Below are 24,855 nucleotides of genomic sequence, written 5' to 3'. Positions count from 1 at the left end.
CCCATTTCGCTTCCTCACAAAGTTATTAGTATTACAGTTTAGAAATGCATAGATATTTAAGATTTGAAAATCAAAATAATAGTGAACATGTATTAAGTGCCTAGCATATGCCAGGGCTTACAGATAGCTCAGTCGGTAAAGAATCCACCTGCAATGCAGGAGCGCCGGTTTGATTCCTGGGTTGGGAAGATCTGCCGGAGAAGGGGTAGGCTACCCACTTCAGTATTCTAGCATGTGCCAGGCACTGCTCTAAGTACTCTTCATTTACTATCTTACCTATTCGTCAACCTTATAAAGAGGGTATCACTTTTACTACCATTTTAGAACTGAGAAAACCAAGGCACAATTTTGGTTATTACAATGGGATACTGTTTAGCTAAATACTGTGTGCTAAAATGCACATAACCGTCCCCCCAGAAGAGAACAATCTGTCACAAAATGTCAACCCTGCACAAGTTGAAAAACCATGCAATGTACCCTAATAGTATGCATGACATATAGAAGGTGCTCAATATCAAATGAATAAATGAATATATAATACTTTCCCCTGAGATAAAACAATTATCTGGTATGGTGGAAAGAGCAAGGGCCTTAGATTTTACTCTACATTATCAGAAGCAAAAGCTTAATGTATGTAATCTAAAACAAGAAATTCCCATCTAGACTGTATTCTATAAGTTTTGATACACTGTATTTTAATAATTTCATCCAAAATATTTCATGACTTCTGCCCTAATTTCTCCATTTGCTATTTTAAGAGTTTTGCTTAATTTGCTAATCTATGACAATTCAAAATTTTCATCTTTTTGTTAGTGATTTCTAACCATACTGTGATAGTTAAAACCTGTAAAATTCATCAAAACTTGCTTTACAATCATGTATAAATTTAGCAAATGCTCCATATACATGTGCTTGAAAAGAATGCGTCTTCTATACAGAAGGGTAGTGCTGTATGTGTGTGCACATGTGTGGACACGCATGCACACACCCACGCACAAACACCTATCTCCACACCCTTGAGATCAAATTTGGTGACTGAGTTCAGATCTTCTATATACATATTGGTTTGTTTCTGCACGCTTTTTCTTTAAATTACTGATAGAGGTTGTTAAAATCTCTCACTATGATTGTGGGTTATTCAGTTGCTCTAACATTTCTTTACTTTGCTTTCTATATTTTGAGACTTTTGAGACCATGATATTAGGTTCATACAAAATAAAAACTGTTATATCTTTCTGGTATGTTGAACTTTTTCTTAGAATATTTTTAGACTTAAAGTTTGATACACTTTTAAACAATTATTTTTATTTATTTATTTTTGGCTGCTCCACGTGGCATGTGGGATCTTAGTATCCCAACCAGGGATCAAACCCATACCCCCTTGCAGTGGAAGCCAGGAGTCTTAACCACAAGGGCCAGCAGGGAAATCCCCATTGAGCAACATAGATTGACCTAGAGATTATCATACTAAGTGATGGCAGTCAGACAGAAAAAGACAAATGTCATATCACTAATATGTGGAACCTAGTTTTTTAAAAATGATACAAATGAACTTATTTATAAAACAGAAATAGACTTATAGATATTGAAAACATACTTATCATTACCAAAGGGGAAAGGGTGGCAAGTGAGGAATAAATCAGGACTTGGGTTGAATATACATGTGCTACTGGATATAACATGGCATCAGGTCCCATCACTTCATGGCAAATAGATGGGGAAACAATGGAAACAGTGAGAGACTTTATTTTGGGGGCCTCCAAAATCACTGCAGATGGTGACTGCAGCTGTGAAATTAAAAGACGCTTGCTCCTTGGAAGAAAAGCTATGACCTACCTATACAGCATATTAAAAAGCAGACATTACTTTACCAACAAAGGCCTGTCTAGTCAAAGCTATGGTTTTTCCAGGAGTCATGTACAGACGTGAGAGTTGGACCATAAAGAAAGCTGAGCGCCGAAGAGTTGAAACTTTTGAACTGTGGTGTTGGAGAAGACTCTTGAGAGTCCCTTGGACTGCAAGGAGAATCCAGCCAGTCAATCCTAAAGGAAATCAGTCCTAAATTTTCATTGGAAGGACTGATGCTGAAGCTGAAGCTCTAACACTCTGGCCTCATGATGAGAAGAACTGACTCATTGGAAAGATCCTGATAGTGGGAAAGATTGAAGGCAGGAGGAAGGATGAGATTGTTGGATGGCATCACTGACTTGATGGACATGAGTTTGAGTAGGCTCTGGGAGTTGGTGATGGGCAGGGAAGCCTGGTGTGCTGCAGTCCATGGGGTTGCGAAGAGTTGGACATGACTGAGCTACTAAACTGGACTGATATATATCACTGGGGAAGGAAATGGCAACCCACTCTAGTATTCTTGCCTGGAGAATTCCATGGACAGAGGAGCCTGGTGGGCTGCAGTCCATCGGGTCACAGTGGGGGACAGGACTGAGTGACTAACACATACACAACACATTAAACAATTATGTTAGTGGTCATACCGTAGATTATAGCCTAAATTGTTAATTTTCAGTCTAATATTTACTAGTACTTTTATCTTCCTTCTGGTCAATGTAAGGATGTTAAAAACTGTGTGATCCTACCAAGACTTATATGCAATTGTTACTGTGTATTTCAATTACATATATATATATATATTCAAAAACACTCTAAGACATTATTTTTCTAGACAGTCAACGTTCATTCGGTTCTTCCCTCATATTTACCATTCTTATTGCAACTCTGGGTAATTTTGCAGGGGATGGATTCTTAGTTGGCAGGTGTTCTCTGTTGTTTAGTTTCCACTGTTTCTGTTGAGAAATAACTGTCAATCTTATTCTCACAGCACTGACTACTTGTTCTAAATGCTTTAAAATTTTTTAATCTTTGGTGAGATTTGTATTGATTCCACTTGGGGCTTTGGAGAAGGAAACTGCAACTCACTCCAGTATTCCTGCCTGAAGAATCCCATGGACAGAGAAGCCTGGTAGGCTATATAGCTAGATACGACTGAAGCAACTTAGCATGCACGCACTTGGGTTTGTAGCGATGCTTTAATCTGTGAATTTCATCATTCTTGGCATTTTCAGTCATTCTTCTCTTAAATAATACTTCTGCCTTCATTCTCTCTCTCCTTTCCTTTGGGGACTCAAATATACACATATTAGAACTTCTAATTATATCTTGTATTAAACTTATTCCTGCCTTTATTTTCCACCCCCTCCCCTTTATTTTGGATATTTTCTTCTGACCTATTTTTCAGTTCACTAATTCTTTCTTCTGCGGTGGCCGATTTGCTATTAAATTCATCCACAAAGGTCCTAATTAGAAAATTATTTTCAATTCTGGAATATCCACTTTTTCTTTTTTAGTTTGAATCTCTACAAAACTCTCAAGCAGCTCAAAATTCTCAACACAGCTATTTTAAATCTGATAACTGCAAGATACAGGGTTCCTGTGAGTCTATTTCTATTCTCTTGTTGTTTCTGATATCTTACCAGGTGCCTAATTATATTTTATGTACTGTAAATTAAATATGAAAAATTGTCTATAGACAGAATTTGACACACAGAAAGCTGAAATCCTCTAGAAAGGATTAATGCTTGCTTCTGCCAAACGCTTGAGGACACTAGCAATACCAAATCTTATTAATGCAGTTATAGGAATGATGATTTAAAGCCAAGTTACCATCCTATGAGTTTTCCTCTATTCCTACAGCATTTGGGGGGTCCTAAGTGAGAGTAGTTCATTCCTCTACTGTGGTAGGTCTTGTACTGTGTCCCTGTTCCCTTATACCAACAGGCTGGCAACAGCAACTTTTAATCTCTGAGCTGCTGCTTCTGGAATCAATACCTCCCCTAGGGAAAAAAGGAATCCCAAATTGGAGCTGCTCTTCCTTCAGCCTCTGTCCTCACTCAGATCCTAATCTAGTTCTATCAATCAGTTTTCTGATATCCTCAATAAAATTTGTTTTGGCCCAGCTATTTATTTATAATAGAAGCATAGGTGATTTACAATGTTGTGTTAGTTTCTCATATATAGCAAAGTTTTTCAGTTATACATATATATACATATTCTTTTCATTATGGTTTATTAGAGAATATTGAATATGGTTCCCTGGACTATACAGTAGGACCTTGTTGTTTACCTATTTTATATATCATAGTTTGCATCTGCTAATCCCAAACTCACAATTTGTCCCTTCCCACACCCCTTTCCCTTTGGTAAGTTTTCTGTGTCTGTGAATCTGTTTCTGTCTCGTAAATTAGTTCAGTTGTACCATATTTTAGATTCCACATTTAAGTGATATCATACAGTATTTGGTTTTCTCTGACTTACTACACTTGGTATGATAATCTCTAGGTCCATCCCTGTGGCTGCAAATGGCATTATTTAATTCTCTTCTATGACTGAGTAGTATTCCACTGTGTATATCCACAACTTTATTCATTCATCTGTCAATGGAGATTTCGGTAGCTTCCATGTTTTGGCTATCATAAACAGTGCTGCAATGAACAATGGGGTGCGTGGATCCTTCGGAACCATGTTTTTCTCTGGATATATTACTAGGAGTGGGATTGCTGAATAATAAGGTAACTCTATTTTTAGTTTTCTAAGGAATCTCCATACTGTTTTCCATAATGACCGTTAACGATTTACATTTCCACCAATAGTGTAGGAGTTCCCTTTTCTCCACAAACTCTCCAGGATTTATTAATTGCAGACTTTTCAATGATTGGTCCAGTTTTTTAAATTGTTCTTAGCAGGACAGTCTGAATTATCTAGCTTGCTATTATTACCAGACTGAGAAGTCCAAAGAGATTTTTAAGCAGAGAATTGACAAAGCAGTATCAGACCTTTAAATTAAAAATCATTTTTGGTAATAGAACGGGAAAGGCAAACTAGAATAAAGCAAGCCTGAAAAACCAATGATGAATCCTGTATGAAGTCTCATTTTAATATACTAAAAGACTCCTAATATAACTGAATATTGTAGTTTTGGCTGTAGTCACTGATAAAAAGTTTGATGATTTAAAAATATTGAGCTGGGAGTCAATATTTTCATAGGATAATACAGATTTTAAACTTTGAAAATATCTTCTAAACTAAGAAAGATACACTGAGAACTGCTTTTCTAATTAACTGATTCCATCTATAAGAAACTATCTATAGGAAACTATGCCTATGTTTTCAACCTTTCACTTGCTACTGACTCCTTATCCATAGTCAAAACAAAAAAATTTTTTTTAATCCCTCAGTTTTTCTTCAACTTTGTACCCATCCTGCTCTAGGTATCAGCCTTTCTGCTTTTTTTCATAGTTGAACTTTTAGAAATGAGTCTAGTCTCACTGTCTTTACTCCATCAAGAGATTCCACAATGTATTGCAATGGCTTCTGTCTTCCCAGTTCCCTAAACCTGTAAAGGAGACCAAACTAAGCAGAAAATCAGAGAAGCTTTTTCTATTTTATTTTATTTGCTCTTTATGAAGCACCAAACTAAGTCCTTAATGCTCACCTTTCCTTTATTTGGTAACATCTCAAGACCCTTGGTCTCTAAAACATTTGCTGTTCCCCGTTAATGCTCCTTTCCTCTACCTAGTCAAGGAATTTTTGAGTGTGGCCCACTTCTTACGTGAAAAGTTTCATGATACAGAATGCTACTGTTGTTATTTAGTTGTATCTGATTCTTTTGTGACCCCATGGACTGAAGCCCACAAGGCTCCTCTGTTCATGGGACTTCTCAGGCAAGAATACTGGAGTGGGTTGCCATTTCCTTCTCCAGGGATATTGCCAACCCAGGAATTGAACCCCCATCTCCTGCACTGCAGGTGGATTCTTTACTGCTGAGCCACTGGGGAACTTCCATATAGAGTGCTAATAGAGCCTTGCTAGTTCAAATTATGTTCTAAGGGTCAGCAGCACTGGCATCGCCCGGGAGTTTCCTGTGAACACAGAATCTCAGATTTCACTCCAGAACTACTGAGTCACATTGGCATGCACAATAAATTTGAGAAGCACTGTTAATAGAGCTTTTGAAAGGATCAAGCTTGCAGACTGAGTAACTGACAGAAGAAATAGGCTTCTTTACAACTCCCACTCATGACAGTAACACTAGCATCTTCAAACGTCTGTCAAACTTAATTGTTTAATAGTCACTGTGATACATTACTACTGTTACTAAATATTTTGTTATCTCCCTGGGGAGGAAAAGAAAATATACTGTACCATCCCACTGATGTCAGACATGAATAGAAACCATAAGCCTTTTGGCAGAAGTGTTAAGATCCAACATTATACTTCTTAGCTCTTTTTTCCTTCTATCTTAAGACCAGGGCTGTTTCATATAGTGGCTACTCCTAAAAGGCTATTACACACACACATACCTGTGCACGCACATCTAGTCATTCCTGTTTCTGCTCCTGGTTAAATTATAGTGCTTGGAAAAGAAAATTTCTTCAAGAATTCATACATAAGAAGCAAATCACCAACTAGGGGAAAAAGAAAACAGTCTAGCTTGCTTAAGACACAAGAATGAGATTGTACCAAGTGTATCAAAATAAAAACTCTAGGAATGATCGAAGGATCTAACAGGGTGTACTGAACAATTATGTAGTGGGAAAAATTGCAAACATAATGTAATAAATACCAGGAAGTGGAGAGAAGAAATACGGGAGATGAACCGTTCAAATAACCTAAGGGTTAAACAAACCCCACCTAAAACTGAAACAAGAATGTAATAATACCAACCACTTAATATTTTTGCGAATTCTGCTTAACTTTAGACACACTATTTAGGAAATACTTTCTTAAGGCAAACAAATATTATCTTTTAGTCACTCTTTCCTTCTAGTCATCCATTCATCATTTTATACGTAAATATACATAAAACTGGAGAAGGAAATAGCAACCCACTCTAGTATTCTTGCCTAGAGAATTCCATGGACAGAGGAGCGTGGTAGGCTACAGTCCATGGGGTCACAAAGAGTCAGTCATGACTGAGCAACTAACACACACACATACATAAAATAGATCCGAACAATAACATCTACCCTAAAATTAATAGTATCACTAGATATTGGATTAGAGGTAGCTTTTAAACTTTAATTTTTGTTATGTATGACTTCATAGTTAGAAAGCATTAGTTTTACCAAAATTTAGAATCTAGCACCCACCTCTCAGTTAAGACAAACCATCAGATAACTGCAAATCTAAATTAATCGTTTTGGCCCTATATGGAACTGTCTTTACAGTCTTGCATTTTGTTGTTATACCACTGAACTCCATTAAGTAATGGTGTTAAAAAAACAGCTTTTTGAAATTAGAATCTGTATTTACTATAAAGATGATATTTTTTGCTATGTTAAGAGTTACATGAGGATTTTTTTCTCTTCATTCTACCAGGAAAAGTCATGTTTCTTTTACCTAAGCAACAGGTTTATCTTTACCTCAGTGACACTGTGATTTATTGCTGATCATATTTCCCTTTTTTCACTGATTGCCAGAAATCAAAGGCAAATTTTGGGCCTTTCCCTAATACATTAATCTGACCTTAAAATATCCCCTTTTTGTATGAATATGCATTCATTCATTCAACAAAATGTATTGTGTCTCAATATAAGTTTGCTGGTGGCCATCTAAGGAGTTTTTACACACAGAAGATTATTTGCAATTACTTTACTTTTTAATTAATCTTTGATTTATTGAAGTACAAATATAAAAATCCAGTTTTCCCTTAAGTCTTCAACTATGTCAGTGTATTATATTTACAAAACTAGTAAATTTTAACATACTTTCTAAGGTGCTTTCAATAGTTAAATCAGAAAACAAACTAGACATCCTTAAATAATCCCATTTATAAACTACAGTAATTAAATTCTCTCATCTATACTAAAAGGCACTTATAAATCTACTATATTTTATTGTAAACACTTTAATTGCCTCTATAACAAGAAAATCTTTCTGAACTCTTTTAACTCTAGTAAATACATTACAATAAAGTTTTAAATATAATGAAAAGTTCTCTTTGGTATTCACTTTCAATTAAATTCTTAGACTAATTTACATGCACTCTAATAGGCCTAATTCTCTGAAATGTAACAACTATTTTAAAGACCAAATACATTAATTGTTCCTAAGCTTAAAGCAAAATACTAAGTATTTAACAAATTTCATCATTTCTATATTTACTTCTGACCTTAACATGAACAAATCTTAACGTACCCACTAAAAAAAGCAGTGATTCTCAAAGTGTGGTCCCCAAATTAGCAGCATCAGCATTAGTTGAGTTGTTGTTGGAAATGCAAACTATGGGGTCTGGCTCAGAAGTACTGAATCAGAAACTCTAGAGGAGGGGTCCAACATTTTCAACAAGCCTTTGGGTGATGCTGAGCCACACTAAAGTTTGAGACTTACTGCTTTATTGCAGCCTGAAATACTCACAGGCAGTTCTGTCCAAAAACACAGATAAGTCTTAAATTCAGCCATCCTGTGAGATGAGCAGCAATTCTAAAATGGGCAAATCAACTTTACTCATGAGAACCAATGGAATCGGGAACAACACTGTTATGACTTCAAACTTCATCAGAGCTACTATCAGAGCAGACTGAGGCTGTTTATCTAGAAAAGATTGTTTCCCCACCTCCCACCTTAGGAAATGAGACTAAGACTGCAGACATCTAGGATTATCCTCTTTTATGACTGACCAGTACTCTTAATTAACAGTTACCCTAACAACTGAACTTCCCTGGTGGCTCAGAGGTTAAAGCGTCTGCCTCCAATGCGGGAGACCCGGGTTCGATCCTTGGGTCGGGAAGATCCCCTGGAGAAGGAAATGGCAATCCACTCCAGTATTCTTGCCTGGAGAATCCCATGGACGGAGAAGCCTAGTAGGTTACAGTCCACGGGGTCGCAAAGAGTCTGGACACAACTGAGCGACTTCACCTTCACCTAACAATTGGGCTTCCTTGGTGGTTCAGATGGTAAAGTGCCTGTCTGCAATGCAGAAGACCTGGGTTCGATCCCTGGGTTGGGAAGAACCCCTGGAGAAGAAATGGCAGCCTACTCCAGCAGTCTTGCCTGGAAAACCCCATAGACAGAGGAGCCTGGTAGGCTACAGTCCATGGGGTTCCAAAGAGTCGGATACAACTGAGCGACTCCACTTTCTAACAATTGGTACTACAAATCCTTTACAGGGACTTGGTCTTTCCTGGGTTCAAGCTAAACTATTATCTAACTCTTTCAGACAATCTGCATCTCAATTTCCAACCCAAAATGTATCAAAGTTTTTTTTATACCTTCCTTGGAGTTTGTATTTTCAGCTCAATCATTTAATATTTTTCTGACTCTAAAGAAATTTCAGTGACAATCCATCTTATCCTTTACCTAAATTGTTTTAACTTTAACACCAAATGAAAGAATCTTGCATTCTTCTCATGCTTTTTTCTTGTCTCTCTCATTTCTTTGCCTTGCCAAGTTTCTTAATCAGGAAAATGGGTTAATAATAGTACTTACCCTCAGCAAGTTGTTATTAGGATAAAGCAAAAATATTTGCTAGCAGCTGCCCCACATAAAGTGTTCTTAGCTGGTCTAATTGTTGTCATTTTCCCAAAAGATATTGTTTTATTAATAAATGACAAAAGTAAATGAAAAGAAGCTTTAAATATGAGTTCAGATGTACATATTTAAAGTACCCTGTCACCAAGTGGGAAATAGAGTTGCCATAACAGGAAATTTTATGATAAAAACTGTATTACAATTAAGTTGGAACTCTAATATTTATATTTAGAGCCCCACTGTTCAGGGGGTTCTCAAGACAAGAATGCTGAAGTGGTTTGTCATTCCCTTCTCCAGTGTACCACGTTTTGTCAGAACTCTTCACCATGACCTGTCTGTCTTGGGTGGCCCTACACAGCATGGCTCATAGTTCAGTGAGTTACACAAGGCTGTGATCCCTGTGATCATTTTGGTTAGTTTTCTGTGACTGTGCTTTTCTTTCTGTCTGCCCTCTGATGGATAAGGATAAGAAGCTTGTGTGAGCTTCCTGATAGGAGGCACTGGCTGTGGGGAAAACTGGGTCTTGCTCTGGTGGGCAGGGCCATGCTTATTAAATATTTAATTTTCTGCTGATGTGTGGGGCTGTGCTCCCTCCCAGCAGTTTGGCCTGAGGCGACCCAATCTTAAGAGTTTGCAAACTCTATGGTAGGCTGCAGGCTCTATAGCAGGGGTAATGGTGACCTCCTCCAAGAGGACTTATGCCAGCACACCATGCCTCCCAAGACTGGTGCTGTCAGTGCCCCTGACCCCAAGGCAGGCCACCGTCAACCCACGCCTCAGCCAGACTCCCAGTCACAGGCAAGTCTGGCTCAGTCTCTTGTGGGGTCACTGCTTTTTTCTCTTGGGTTCTGGTGCACATAAGGTTTTATTTGTGCCCTCCAAAAGTCTCTGTTTCCCCAATCCTGTGAAAGTTCTATAATCAAATTCCATAGACTTTCGAAACCAGATTCCCTGAATATTCATTGGAAGGATTGATGCTGAAGCTGAAGGTCCAATACTTTGGCCACCTAATGCAAAGAGGTGACTCACTGGAAAAGACTCTGATGCTGGGAAAGATTGAGGGCAGAAGAAGGGGGTGACAGAGGATGAGATGGTTAGATAGCATCACCAACTCAATGGACATGAGTGTGAGCCAACTCCAGGTGACAGACAGTAAAGGACAGGGAAGCCTGGCGTGCTGCAGTCTGCAGAGTCAGAGTTGGAGACGACTGAGCAACTGAACAACAACAACTAAATACTAAAAAAAATTTTTTTTACATACTTATAACTACGTGATCTAGTAAACTGACTATAGTGATGCCTCCAAACACGAGCTATGCTCAAGGCCTAAAAAATTTTTTTGAATCATAAAATAATTTACTCTTTGCTTGCATACATGCTAAGTCACTTCAGCAGTGTTCGACTCTTTGCAATCCTATAGCCTGCAGCTTGCCAGGCTCCTTTGTCCACGGGGATCCTCCAGGCAAGAATACTGGAGTGGGTTGCCATGCCCTCCTCCAGGAGATCTTCCCGATGCAGGGATCAAACCCATGTGTTTCCTGCAGCTCCTGCACTGCAAGCAGATTCTTTACCACTAAGCCACCAGGAAAGTCCAATTTACTTGTTTAGCAGGAACAAAAATGGGGTCATATGGTGTTTTCTTTGTAATTGTTATTAACTAGAGCAATGGTGTGATAAGCTCCTTAATGTGTCTAAGTCCCAATCATGGTTTTCCATAGAAGGGACTATAGTGTTGGAGTCAGCAAACACGATAAACTATAAGACCAAAAGCAGACACCTTGGAGAGGATAGAGACATTAGTAACAGTTAACAGTCAGGTAAGTGGTCTGTTTACAGAAGAGTAAAATCAGAAACAGATGACCAAAGTTCTATTAGGCCCATCCTTCAATGGTAAAACTATTTTACCATCATCATTACTGAACATGAAATGGTGACGGATAAGGTCACTAACAACAAATGGAGTCCTGGAATACAGCCAATCTACAAGTGTGGAAGTGTCTGCACAAGATATACTGCTACAACACACAGGATACTTTAAAGAACTGAAGGAAGAGTAATGAACAACAGAGAACTTAAGCAGCTGTTATAAAAATCTAAAATAATGGTAGTCACAAGCAAAAAGAGTAGAGGAAATCCTTGAAACAGACTAACAGATACTCATTCCAAAGGACACAAATGCATGGAAAACCCTACAGCCAAAGCCAAAGCCAAAAAAAAAAAACAAAAAAAAGAGCTCTCATTTTAAGCAAAGGTTGAACTAAAAATTAATGAAGAACCATTTACTTTTTACCTGCATATATACATGTTGCCTCTCAAAGGAATTAATTTAGAAAGCTGTACTTATTCAAGAGGAGGGAGTGATCAAATTATTGCTGGAACACTCATTTCTTGAACTATCTTCAGAACTCTGTAGGCATAACTGTATAGACTTAAAATATTTCTAACCCCAAATGCTACTTTGTAGCTTTTCTTCCCAACATGTTCACTCATCCTGTTCCAAAAGAAAAAAAGAGCACCAGAGTTGAGAACCTTTTAGCCCATCTAATCAACCTCATTTACAAATAAGAAAATATAGGCCCAAAGAGCAAGTAATTTTCACAAATTCTTTCAGCAAGTTACTGGTAGGAAGTACCTACCCACCTGATTGTGGCCAGAACTGTGACATCACAAGGTTTCTCTTACTTGTATCAGAGACTTGGAGGCACCATGAATATTAAAGACTGGGCCATGAGTACACAAGCCAGCTTCACCAGAAGAGGACTTTGTATAATACTTTGAAGCTGCAACTCTGAAAGAGTGTCTGATATATTAATAGCAGTGTGCTCAATAAATGTTTCTGAATCAATAAATCAGATGTATATGTTTGGGCTCATTTATTAAAATATTCACCATATCCTTTCCTGGTTAAAAGTTACCCCACATATTCTGCACCTGCTTAGAGGCTGGTCACATTTCAACTGTTTTCAATAAGTCAACTGAGATCTTACACACACTAACAAATCTTCTATTCAAACACAAGCTCCAGTCCTCATCCCTGGTCCACCTTTAAGAGGATTCTGCATCTGATTAATGTTCTTCAAAGCAGAAACCAAGTACACAACCTTTCGTTTTTCTAATTTCACAAACAGGAGTTGTGAAGAAAAGATTTTATGTAAAGTGAAGAAAAGTTAACAAAAGGGACCATGCTAAAAATTACATTTTAATATTCAAGTTTCTTCAAAGCTTAAACTACACACTTAAACACAGAGATCAACAGATGTCCTCACTGGTTCACTGCTTTAAAATAAATCGTAGGATGTGGGGCTGTGGATAGATTTTATCTTCTCTGTACTTTAATTCCTAAACACTCTAACGCTCATATAACTTACTCTCATAACACCAAAATGCGTATCAGAACAGGTAACAAGAATAAAATATGACCATGAGAAGTCTGAGGAAGCCAACGACATTGGAGAAGTTACCGTATGCATGACGCCAATACCGCTTCAGCAAGGTCTTTAGAAAATTTCGTAGGATATCAGTATCGTGTCATTACGATTGATTTTTTTTTTGTTTTAAGAATAGTACAACTCCACTATGACGAAAGAAAACACAACAGGCGGTAAAAATGACAACTGAGAAGTTTGTTACGTTCTGCCCTCTCAAGACAACACGCAGCCTTTCAAAACACATGATACAAAAATCCGGGTTCCTGTGTACGTTACGCATGTTCTTTTTCAAAGTCGTATCAAGTAAGCGTCGATGTGAATTCTCACACATGTCAAATAAAAACAATGACCCAGCCGACACCCAAGCGAGACAAGGCGTTCTTAACGAGGCACTGAGAAGGAAAACACGAGGGTCATAACTGATTCAATATTCACCTCCTAGTGGGAGGGAAAAACTTCAGAGCTCCTACCCTTGAAACAGTTGGCGCGGTAAAGTCGAGTCCCGGTGCAGAAAAGCAGGAAGAGCAGGGCAGGAAGAGACGCGACGCAGCCCCGAGGAGGTCTTCCGCCCCCAGCGCAGAGCGAGCGCTCGGCCTCCTCGGCCTCCGCCCCGGCCCACCTGCCCACGCGGGCCCGGCGCGCGCTCCCTCGCGCGGCGCCCACCCCGCCGCCGTCCCCCCGATCCCCCTGCTCCTCAGCCCGGGTCGGCCGCGCGGGACGCGAAGGAAGGCTGGGCTCACCGGGTCCCTCCGGGCTGGACGGCGCCGGGGGCCGGTGGGGCGGGGACCCGCACCCGGGGTCCCCCTGGGCGGGCTCCCTCAGGTAATCCTCGAAGCGCACCTGACGGGCTTCGCCGCCACCCCCGAAGCCCCACAGGCGGTTGGCTGTGCCCCGCAGAAGGCGCCCGCTCTTCCCCGTGAACGTGGTCAGGTAGTCCATCCTGCCACGGGGGGGCAGGAACCCAGGAGGAGGCCGACGGTTTCTGCTGCGACGGCGGCCACTCGGTGCGCGCCCGCCCGCGCGTCCCACCCGACAGCGGGGGCGGCGGCGGCGGCTCCTCACGCCTCCCGGGAGGCGGGGAGGGGGGAGGGGACGGCCGCCGCTCGGCCCGGGGGCGACCATCAGGGAACCCTGCGGCGGGGGAGCAGGAGCGGGACGGAAGTTTCTGAAAAGTTTTTGCCGTTGCTTCCTAACGCCGATTCGGGGCCAAACTTAGCTTGGAAAGTAGACACATACTTCCGGGAACAGAGGCCGCGGCGAAAAGCGGCGGCCTTTTAGCAGGCCCGGCGGGGGCCTGTCCGCTTCCCACACACCCCCCCCCCGGGCCTGGCCCCAATGGAGCCGGCCCGCCCCGCCCTGCCCCGCCCCTCCCCGGGCCGACCCGACCGGACTTTCAGGCCGCTGGGGGAAGGCTGGGGAGGGCGTTTCCCGACCCGAGGGCGGTCAGTGTGGCCCTGGGGAGGCAAAGCTTGGGGCCTGGGAGGGTAGCCTCCAAAAGTTTCTCTCCGTCAAGAAGTTTCAGTGTGTGTGTGTGGGGAGGGGCACGAATGCAAAGGAAACTTTTTGCAGTTTGAAATTTGGGGGAGGGAGGCCGAGTGGGTGAGAGGAAGGACAGGTTAGTTTTAGTTAACACAAAACAGCCCAGATTAAGATGCTTCCTAAGGAAACCATCTTCGTAAAATAAAGCATCAATCGTCTCGTTCGAAGTTCTCTGTGGCATTAGGAACTGATGTTAAGAGTTTGACATTCCATGACTGGTCCTGTAAGGCAAGGTAATTAGGGCTTTAATGTGCACCTTTATCCTTTAAGGAGAGAAAGAGCAGTGACATTTGACGGGCATTTAGTACCCAATTTTGACTCCTGTGAGAGCTGGTTATTCTCTTCCTTTTACGTCTGTTTGAAGGATCTTTAACGAAGTGGGCTTCCCAGGTGGCGCTAGTGGTAAAGAACCCGCCTGCCAATGCAGGAGACAGGAAAGAAGCGGTTTGATTCCCTGAAAGAGGGCAGGGCAACTCACTCCAGTATTCTTGCCTGGAAAATCCCATGGACAGAGGAGTCTGGTGGGCTACCTACAGTCCATAACGTTGCAGAGTCGGACACGACTGAAGCCACTTGGGAGACTTGGCTCTTATTTTTTCCCATGCATTAAATAAAACTTTCTTGGAATTACCAATTTATTAATGTATTTGAAGAAAAGGTTTAAATTAGAAAGTTGGAGAGCTAATCATACCTAACAATGGAGTCCAGAAAACATCTTTCAGGAACTTGAGTGTTTTGCCAAAACCATTGAAGATTATCCTCTGGGCCGCCCACCCCTGCCCCCTTTTCAAATATTTGACTGGTCTTTTTCTTACTGTCACCATTTTCAGCTTAACAGGTTGAACAGACTTCACCATTCTAACAGCAGCATCACTTTTATACTTGGTTAAATGTATAGAATGTCTAGCTACACCGCATACACCGCAAAGTGTAATTCACAGTGTTTCTGAGCAAGGATGCAGGCATGTGAATATCCAGCAACCATCCATGTGTTCAGATGTGGTGCTTGGGAAAACACTGCTCTGGACTTCTTTCTGTACCTCCTAGGAACCCATCTGGTAGAGTAGTAAGTGGCTCCCAGTTTTTCTGAGATTTCCATTTGATAAGGAAGCACTAAGCTTAGCACCACTTCCAAAAATTAGGCTCAGTAAGCTTTAAAAATTGAATTTCAATGACTTAACTCTAATCCTGATTAACGAAACTGAAATTATTTTATTTTTATAAAATATATATTACATCTTCACATTTGCTATTTATTTTGTGATAATCATATGCACAACAGTGGCTGAGTTTTTTATACCTGATAAAATCTGCACTTTACTTCTAACCTTAGCAAGAACCTGTACTCTACCAGTTCAAACACTGGTTTACAAGCAGTTAACCTTTTTTTTTTTTTTTTTTCTGCTTCCATTTCATAGAAACCTGGAGCTCCAGATAAAAACTTTGATGATTAAGTGCTTTACAAGTTTTTATTTAAACTCAGCCAAGCCCTTATGTCTCTAAAATCCATTTATTCATTTCATCAGCTTTCCTTTTTAATTCTTCACATTTGTTGTCTGAGCTGTCACTATTCTCCTGTAGTTACCAAATTCATTACTCAAACATGTTACTTGGTCTTCTATATGACTCAAAATCATAGGCCATGAAATATAAACACTGTCACTTTTCTTCCCCTTTTCTTTGTAATCTACAGCAAGCTCATCTCCATATATTGCCTCAGAAGAAAGGAAGTCCTTGCTCTTGTCCATGCCTCTCCTCCAAATTAATTCTTGACCTTAGTGTGTTATTGTCTATGACTTGCCAGCCTTATTATTCCTTTGTGCTTTACTATTTTTTCTCTCTCCACTCTGGCTCCTTCCTCCTTATCATACCTGTATCATCCACATATATTCCTCTCAAGGTTTAAAAACAACAACAACAACAAAAAATGGCCTTCCTTATATACCATGCCTGACTCCTCCAGCAACCCTTTGCCTTATTTTTAAAATAACTTTACTGGCATATGATTTTACAAACCATATAATTCATGTGTTAAACGTGTACACTTCACTGGTTGTTAGTATATTTAGAAGTTGTTAAACCATCCCAAATCTAATTTTTGAACATTTGTATCATGGACACAACTTAGTGACTGAACAATAACAAAAATTACCTCCCAAAGAGACTTCTTATCCTTTGTAGTACTCTCCATTTTCACCACAGGCATAGACAACAACTAATCCACTTTCTGTCTCAATGGATTTGCCTTTTATAAACATTTCACATGAACTGAATCATACAATATCTGGTCTTTGGTGTTTGACTTCTTTCAATTAGCCTAATGTTTCTGAGGCTTATTCATGTTGTAACATGTATTAGTAAGTCATTTCTTTTTATTGCCAAATAATATAGGAATAGATATTTATCCATTTATAAGTTGATGGACATTTGGATTATTCCCACTTTTTAGTTATTATGAGTAATATTGCTATGAACATCTATGTATAAATTTTTTTGTGGACATATATTCTCATTTCTCTCTATACCTGAAGTTGAATTGCTGGATTTTTTTTTTTTAAATAACATAGTCTAAGTTTAAGGTATACAATGTGATAATTTAATAGGAGTATATATAGTAAATATTGCAAAATGATTACCACAGTAGGGTTAATTAACATTTCCATAAACTTATATAATTACCTTCTTGGTATAGTTGCTAAGAGAACATTTAAGGGTTACTCTCTTAGCAACTCTCTTAAACTATATAATACAATATTGTTAACTACAGTCACCATGCTATATGTTAGATCCCTCACAAGTTATTCAACTTAAAATTGGAAATGTAGGGTCTTCCCTGGTGGCTGAGTGGTAAAGAAACCTGCCTGCCAATGCAGGAGCCAATGGGTTCAATCCCTGAATCTGGGAAGATCCAACAGGCCTTGGAGCAAATAAGCCCCTGCACCACAATTATTGAGCCTGTGCTCTGGAGCCCGGCAGTGCAACTACTGAGCCCACGTACTGCAGCTACTGAAGCCCGAGTACCCTAGAGTCTGTGCTCAGCAACAAGAGAAGCCATCACAATGAGAAGCCCATGCACCGCAACTAGAAAGTAGCCCCTGCTCGCTGCAACTAGAGAAATCCCATGCAGTAAAAAAGAAAAAATTTGGAAATATATACCATTTGACCAACATCTCACCATTTCCCACATCCTCCAGACCCTGGCTTCCCTGTGGCTCAGAGGTTAAAGCATCTGCCTGCAATGCAGGAGACCCGAATTCGATCCCTGGGTCTGGAAGATCCCCTGGAGAAGGAAATGGCAACCCACTCCAGTATTCTTGCCTGCAGAATCCCATGGACAAAGCAGACTGGTAGGCTACATTTAGTCCACCGGGTCACAAAGAGTCGGACACAACTGAGCGATTTCACTTTCACTTTCCAGACCCTGGCAACCACTCTTCTACTCTGTTTCTATGAGTGCAGTTTTTTCAGATTCCACAGGTGAGATCATACAGTACACGACCTGTCTTTGTCTGACATTTTAGTCAGCATAATGCTCTTAAATTCCATCCATGTTATTGCAAATGGTGTTTCACTTTTATGGCTGAATAATATTTCATGGTGCATCTAAACCTCATCATCTTTATCCATTTATCCAATGATGGATATTTAGGTTGTACCCAGGTCTTAGTTATTGTGAATAAGGCTGCAGTGAACATGCGGATGCAGATATCTCTTTGAGATAATGATTTCATTTCCCACGGATACATACCCAGTAGGGGGATTGATGGATCCTATGGTAGGTCTCTTTCTAATTTTTTGTGGAACCTCCATATTATTTTCCCTAGTGGCTGTACTAGTGTATCCACACCAACAGGGCCTGAAGGTTCCCTTTTCACCACATCCTTGCTAACTCTTATCTCCTACCTTTTTGATAACAGCCATTCTAATAGGTGTGAAGTGATCATATTGTGGTTTTGATTTGCATTTCCCTCCTGACTAGTGATTGGAGAGGGAAATGGCAACCCACTCCAGTATTCTTTCCTGGAGAATCCCAGGGACGGAGGAGCCTGGTGGGCTGCCATCTATGGGGTCACACAGAGTCGGACAAGACTGAAGCAACTTCGCAGCAGCAGCTGACTAGTGACGTTGAGGATGGTTTCATGTAACTGTTGCCCATTTGTATGTCTTCTTTGGAAAAGTGTCTATTCAGATCCTCTGCCCAGTTTTTAATTCAACTGTTGGTTTTTTGCTATTGAGTTTTACAAGTTCCATATATATTTTGGATATTAACCCCTTTCAGATAAGTGGTCTGCAAATAATTTTCTCCCATTTCTTAGGTTGGCTTTCTATTTTGTTGATTATTTCTTTTCTGTGATGCAGTCCCTCTGGGTTATTTTCATTTTTGTTGCCTGTGCTTTTGGTGTCATATCCAAAAACTCACTGCCAAGATCAGTGTCAAGAAACATTTTCCCTCTGTTTTTTTTTTTTTTTTTTAGAAGTTTTATGGTTTTAAGTCTCACATCTGAATTAATTTGCTTCAAGTTAATTTTTGTATATTTTGTACAACAGACGTAGAATTTCATTCTTTTGCATGTGACTACCTAGTTTCCCTAGCAACATTTATTCTTGGCTCCCCTGTCAAATATTAGTTGATGGTATATGCATGGTTTATTTTTATTTCTGGGTTCTTGATTCTGTTTCACTGGTATATGAATATACCATATGTGTCTGTTTCTATGCCAGTATTCCACTTTTTTTTTTTTTTAATTGGAGGATAACTGCTTTACAATGTTGTGTTGGTTTCTGCTGCACAACATGAATCAGCTCTGGGTGCTTGCTCAGTCACTCAGTTCTAACTCTTTGTGACCCCCTGACTACAGCCCACCAGATTCCTCTTTCCATGGAATTCTCCAGGTAAGAATACTGGAGTAGGTTGCCATTTCCTACTCCAGGGGATCTTCCTGACTCAGGGATCGAACCCGTGTCTCCTGCATCGCCTGCATCAGCAGGTGTATTCTTTACCACTGAGCCACCTTGGAAGCTGTAAGTATACGTATATCCCCTCCCTCTTAAATCATCCTGGCCCCGGCCCCCCATCCTAGCCCTCTAGGTCCTCACAGAGCAGTGAGCTGAGCTCCCTGCGCTACACTGCTGCTCCCCGCGGCTGTTTATTCTGCACATGGTACTGTATGTGTATCAGTGCTGCTCTCTCAGTTCGTCCCGCCCTCTCCCTCCTCCACTATGTCCCCAAGTCTGTGCTCTCCATCTGCGTCTCTGTTCCTGCCCTGCATGGGTTCATCAGTACCCACCGTTTTGATTACTGTGACTTGGTAATCACTGTGGAATCAGGAGCTGTGATGTGCATCAGTTTTGTTCCTCTTTCTCAGGTGCTTTGGTGGGTTGGGGTCTTCTGCAGCTCCATATGACTTTTAGCACTGCCTCTCCTGTTTCTGTGAAAAATTCCATTGGAACTTTGATGGGGATCACAGTGAATATATAGAACACTTTGGGTAGTATAGACATTTTTAACAATATTACAATCCATGAACATAGGCTACCTTTCTGTTTTTCAACTTCTTTCGTCAGTGTCTTGTAGTTTTCAAAGTAGAGATCTTTCACCACCTTGGCTAAATTTATTCCTAAGTATTTTATTGTTTCTGATGCTATTGTGAATGAGATGATGTTCTTTCTTTTTCAAATAGTTCATTTTTAGTATATATGAATACAAGTGATTTTTCTCTGTCAATGTGTATCCTACAACTTTATGAAATCTGTTTATTATTTCTAGCAGTACTTTTATTGGAGTCGTTTTAAGATTTTCTGTGTACAATGTCATATCATCTGTAACTTTACTTCTTCCTTTCCAGTTTGGCTGCTTTTTATTTCTTTGTCTTGCCTCGGTACTCTGGCTGAAACTGCCAGTACTATGTTGAATAAGAGTGGTGACAGCAGGCACCCTTGTTTTCTTCCTGATCTTAGAGGAAAAGCTTTCAACCTTTCATTGCTGAGTGTGATTTCAGCTGTGTCCTATCATATATATACCCCTTATTTTAAGGGGTATGCTGCAGCTGCTGCTGCTGCTGCTAAGTCGCTTCAGTTGTGTGCGACTCTGTGTGACCCCACAGACGGCACGGCAGCCCACCAGGCTCCCTCGTCCCTGGGATTCTTCAGGCAAGAACACTGGAGTGGGTTGCCATTTCCTTCTCCAATGCATGAAAGTGAAAAGTGAAAGTGAAGTCGCTCAGTCGTGTCCGACTCTTCGAGACCCCATGGACTGCAGCCTACCAGGCTCCTCCGCCCATGAGATTTTCCAGGCAAGAGTACTGGAGTGGGTTGCCATTGCCTTCTCCATTTTAAGGGGTATATACCCAATTTATTGGGAGTTTTTGTCATGGAAGGATATTGAGTTTTGTCAAATGCCTTTTCTTCATCTATTGAGATGATCATATAAGTTTTATTCACTGTTACTGATGTAGTGTATAAGATTTATTGAGCTGCATATGTTGAACCATTTTTCCATTCTAGTAATAAGTCCCACTTGATTGTGGTGTATGATCTTTTTACTGTGCTGCTGAATTCTGTTTACTAGTATTTTGTTAAAAAATTTTGCATCTATATTCATCAGAGGTATTGTCCTGTAGTTTTCTTTTCTTGTAGAGTCCTTATCTGGCTTTAGTATTAGGGTAATGCTGGCCTCATAAAATGAATTTAAGAGAATTCCATCCTCTTCAATTTTGTGTAAGAGTTCAAGAAGGACTGATGTTAATGTTTCTTTAAATGTTTGGTAGAATTCACCAGTGAAATCATCTGTCCTAGACCTTTCTTTTTGGGGAGGTTTTTTATTATGGGTCCAAACCTCTTACATTATTGATCTCTTAAGATTTTCTAATACATTATGATTCAGTTTTAGGTTAAAGTTTTCTAGAAATTTACCTGTTTTTCCTAAGTTATCTGATTTGTTGGTATGTAAAATTTTTCACAGTAGTCTCTTACAGACTTATATTTGTACGTTATTAGTTGTTTTAGTTTAGACTATATTAGAAATAATTTTCCTATCTCTGCTTTGTATTTTTTTTTAAGGGATTAGAAAAATGCAAAAAAGGAGCAGACTATGGCCACCTACCCTACTTCCTACCCTGGGCCTTCTATGGGTGCTGAGCAGGCTCTACAACCAACACAGGCACAAAAAGCATTTAATGAATGAAGTCAACAAAGACTGGTTAGAAGCCACTCTGTGCCTACTCTACTAGCTTTCTGGGAGTTAAGGGAGGAAGAGGTGGAGAAAAGATTCTTAAAACACACAAAGAAATGTACAATAGCTTTGTTAAGACTCTCAGACTGAGTTGGTCCTACTACACATTGCATGACACATAACTGCATGCATTTATGTTTGCTCATTAAACCCTACATGTTGTGTGACATGAAACCTCTCAGCTTTTGGTTTCTCCCCTATTTAATCATCTCCAACACTGCAGCTGGGTAATCTCAAATCTACAGATCTGTTGCCTTTCCTCTAATTAAAAAAAACAAAAAACAAAACTCCTCTTCACAGCAGTAGAATCCTGCTGATAATGAGAATCAGCTGTGGAACATTTTTTAAAATTCAGATATCCCAACTATACCCCAGAGAACCTGATTCCAGGATTGTAGGGTGTGTCTCAGGAACCTCATTTTTTAATTATGAGCCATGTTTGAGATCTGCTCCTTATATTATAGTTCTTCAAGTGTTTTGCACATTTAGTTCATGCAAATCACACATTTACTTCTGAAATAGGACTACAAGACTAGTTTTGACAAATACTGAGCCACTGAGCAGAAGTGACATGTTTTATACTCACATGTGTAAAGAAACAGCCACTGTTTAAAGGACTCAATTTTCTACACTCCACATGCCTCTGCCCCTGCCTCGGCAACCAAGGATACTACCTGCTTTAGCTGGCACGTGGTGAGATGGTGGCACCATCTCCAACAACCTGGATCCAGAAACTATGCAGGCCTGAGTCCCTCCCCACAACTTCAACCTCAATTGGACATGTAATATGAGTGAGAAATAAATCAAGAAATAAACACTGCTACAGTAAGCCACTGAAGTTCAGGGGTTCATTTTGCACCATAGCATAAGCTTAGCCAACTTGACTGATACAAGGGTTTGTAAATGCTTAATTTACACTGATTTTTATCATACCTTCCAAGTTAATATACAAAACACTACCTGATTTACGCTGTCAAGTTCATGTATCTGTTTTTCAGGCCTTTCTTGGCATTTTTATATTCTGACAAAAATTCTCAGGTTCCAAGATTATGTATTAATTTACCATTTAAATAATCTATATGTATAAGGACTTTCTTGACATTTTGCAACCAAAAGCAAGCAAACAAACCAAGCACAATGAGTAGAATGGTGAGGTATGTGTGTGCCAAGTCACGTCTGACTCTGTGCAATCCCATGGACTGCAGCCCGCCAGGCTCCTCTGTCCATGGGATTATCTAGGCAACAATTCTGGAGTGGATTGCCATGCCCTCCTCCAGGGGCTCTTCCCAACCTAGGGATTGAACCCACGTATCTTACGCCTCCTGCACTGACAAGCCGGTTCTTTACCACTAGCGCTACCTGGGAAGCCTGAATGTTGAGGTAGTCATGCTAAAAAGAACCCATCAATCATCCATCACTCCCAATTTAAAACTTTAGTTTCATCCATATCAGCCCAATTCTCTCAATAAATGTTTTTATGATCAGAAAATATTATAAATTTGAACTTGTAAACCATATGCATGATCTTGTGTGTGTATGCTTAGTTGCTCAGTTGTGTCCGACTCTTGGCGACTCCATGGACTGCAGCCCTCAGGCTCCTCTCTCCATGGGGATTTTCCAGGCTAGACTATTGGAGTGGGTTGCCACTTCCTTCTCCAGGGGATCTTCCTGACCCAGGGATTGAACCCAGGTCTCCCGCATTGCAGGCAGAGTCTTTCCTGTCTGAACCACCAGGGAAGCCCATGTATGATCATAACATGCCATTTTTATGTTTATATATTGGTTTTAGGTAAAACTATATTTTAAAAAGTTTGAAAAGAATTGCTTTTAGAGCTATAAAGAGTAAGTCTCAATTCTCTTTCCCTACCTGAATTTAGTAATGCTACCCCAAATCCAGTAATAACAACCTTGTCAGACCTGAGAGAGACCTTGGTGTTAATCTAGTTTCGTCTCTTATCTTCATTGATTTGTTAGCTAATGCCCAGAGAAGTCAAGCAAGTCTCTCAAGGTCACACGCCTGGGTAAGAACAGAGCCAGAAGAACCCAGGGCTTTCCTACAGTGAGTGCTGCCACATGAAGTTCTCCTTCTCTGACCTGAGCAATTAATTGTGACTCTCAATTCACCCAAACATTTGTTAAAGTGGCAGGATTGCCCATCAACTGTTTTCCAATGTGAAAACTAGGTCAAACTATTTACTTTTGAGGTGCAGCTTTCTTATGTATAAAATAAGAACAAATAATACCTTGAATGGCAACCCACTCCAGTACTCTTTGCCTGGAAAATCCCATGGATGGAGGAGCCTGGTAGGCTGCAGTCCATGGGGTCACAAAGAGTCGGACACTTAATGAGCAATTTCACTTTCACTTTTCACTTTCATGCATTGGAGAAGGAAATGGCAGCCCACTCCAGTGTTGTTGCCTGGAGAATCCCAGGGATGGTGGAGCCTGGTGGGCTGCCATCTATGGGGTCGCACAGAGTCGGACACGACTGAAGCGACTTAGCAGCAGCAGCAGCTTTATTTTGACTGTTCAGATCCATACTATTAGACCTACTGTCCCTTAAGTAAACATATTAAGATTTATTGTCTTCAGAGTTCAGTCTATATCCTTCTGGATCAGGGTTCAGCAAAGTGTGGCTTGTGGATCAAATCGAGCCTGATACCTGTTTTTATCAACGCAGCTTTACTGGAACTCAGCCACACCAGTTCATGTATGTATTGTGCATAACAGCTTTTACGTTACAACAGCAGAGATGACTAGTTGTGACTGAGACCTTATGACCCAAAAGCCCCCGATGTATTCCCATGCTGTTTTCGGAAAAATTCTGCTCACCTGTGTTCTAGGTTGCTGAGATCATTTTGAAACTACTCTTGATTATTTCACGGAAGTATCATTCCATTATCTCTTTCCCTGAGCCAACTACAAATTTATCTCTAAGTTGTTCACAAAAATATTTGGGACTTGGGCAGGTGAAGTCCCAGGGCACAAACACAAGAGAGGGCCTTCAGTTGACTGTGATTACCACTCACTGGACACACTTATCTGAAGTATGAATACACTACCTGAGGCCATCGCCCGGTTTTCATTTGTCAGCTATGTCATGTAACTGTTAAA

General features: G+C 40.3%; 1 protein-coding gene across 9 annotated transcripts in view; it reads right to left on the bottom strand.

Moving 5' to 3' along the window:
- Window positions 1–24,855, bottom strand: part of LOC120860696 (oxidation resistance protein 1) — a 459,170-nt gene that overhangs the window by 75,872 nt on the left and 358,443 nt on the right. For 2 of the 9 annotated variants that reach the window (XM_040236451.1, XM_040236453.1), the window contains exon 1: window positions 13,812–14,035. The exons of 5 other annotated variants lie outside the window; for them this stretch is intronic. Coding sequence is in view for 2 of the 4 variants with exons in the window: in XM_040236446.1 (XP_040092380.1) it covers window positions 13,712–13,910 (199 nt within the window). In the remaining 2 variants the exon portion in view is untranslated. Of the gene's footprint in view, window positions 1–13,711; window positions 14,036–24,855 lie in introns of those variants that run through there. 2 more of the 9 variants (XM_040236446.1, XM_040236448.1) reach the window with 1 other exon arrangement.

This window comes from Oryx dammah, unplaced genomic scaffold (assembly GCF_014754425.2).
Source record: "Oryx dammah isolate SB20612 unplaced genomic scaffold, SCBI_Odam_1.1 HiC_scaffold_11163, whole genome shotgun sequence".
NCBI lineage: Eukaryota > Metazoa > Chordata > Mammalia > Artiodactyla > Bovidae > Oryx > Oryx dammah.
This window is presented reverse-complemented; position numbering and strand designations above follow the sequence as displayed.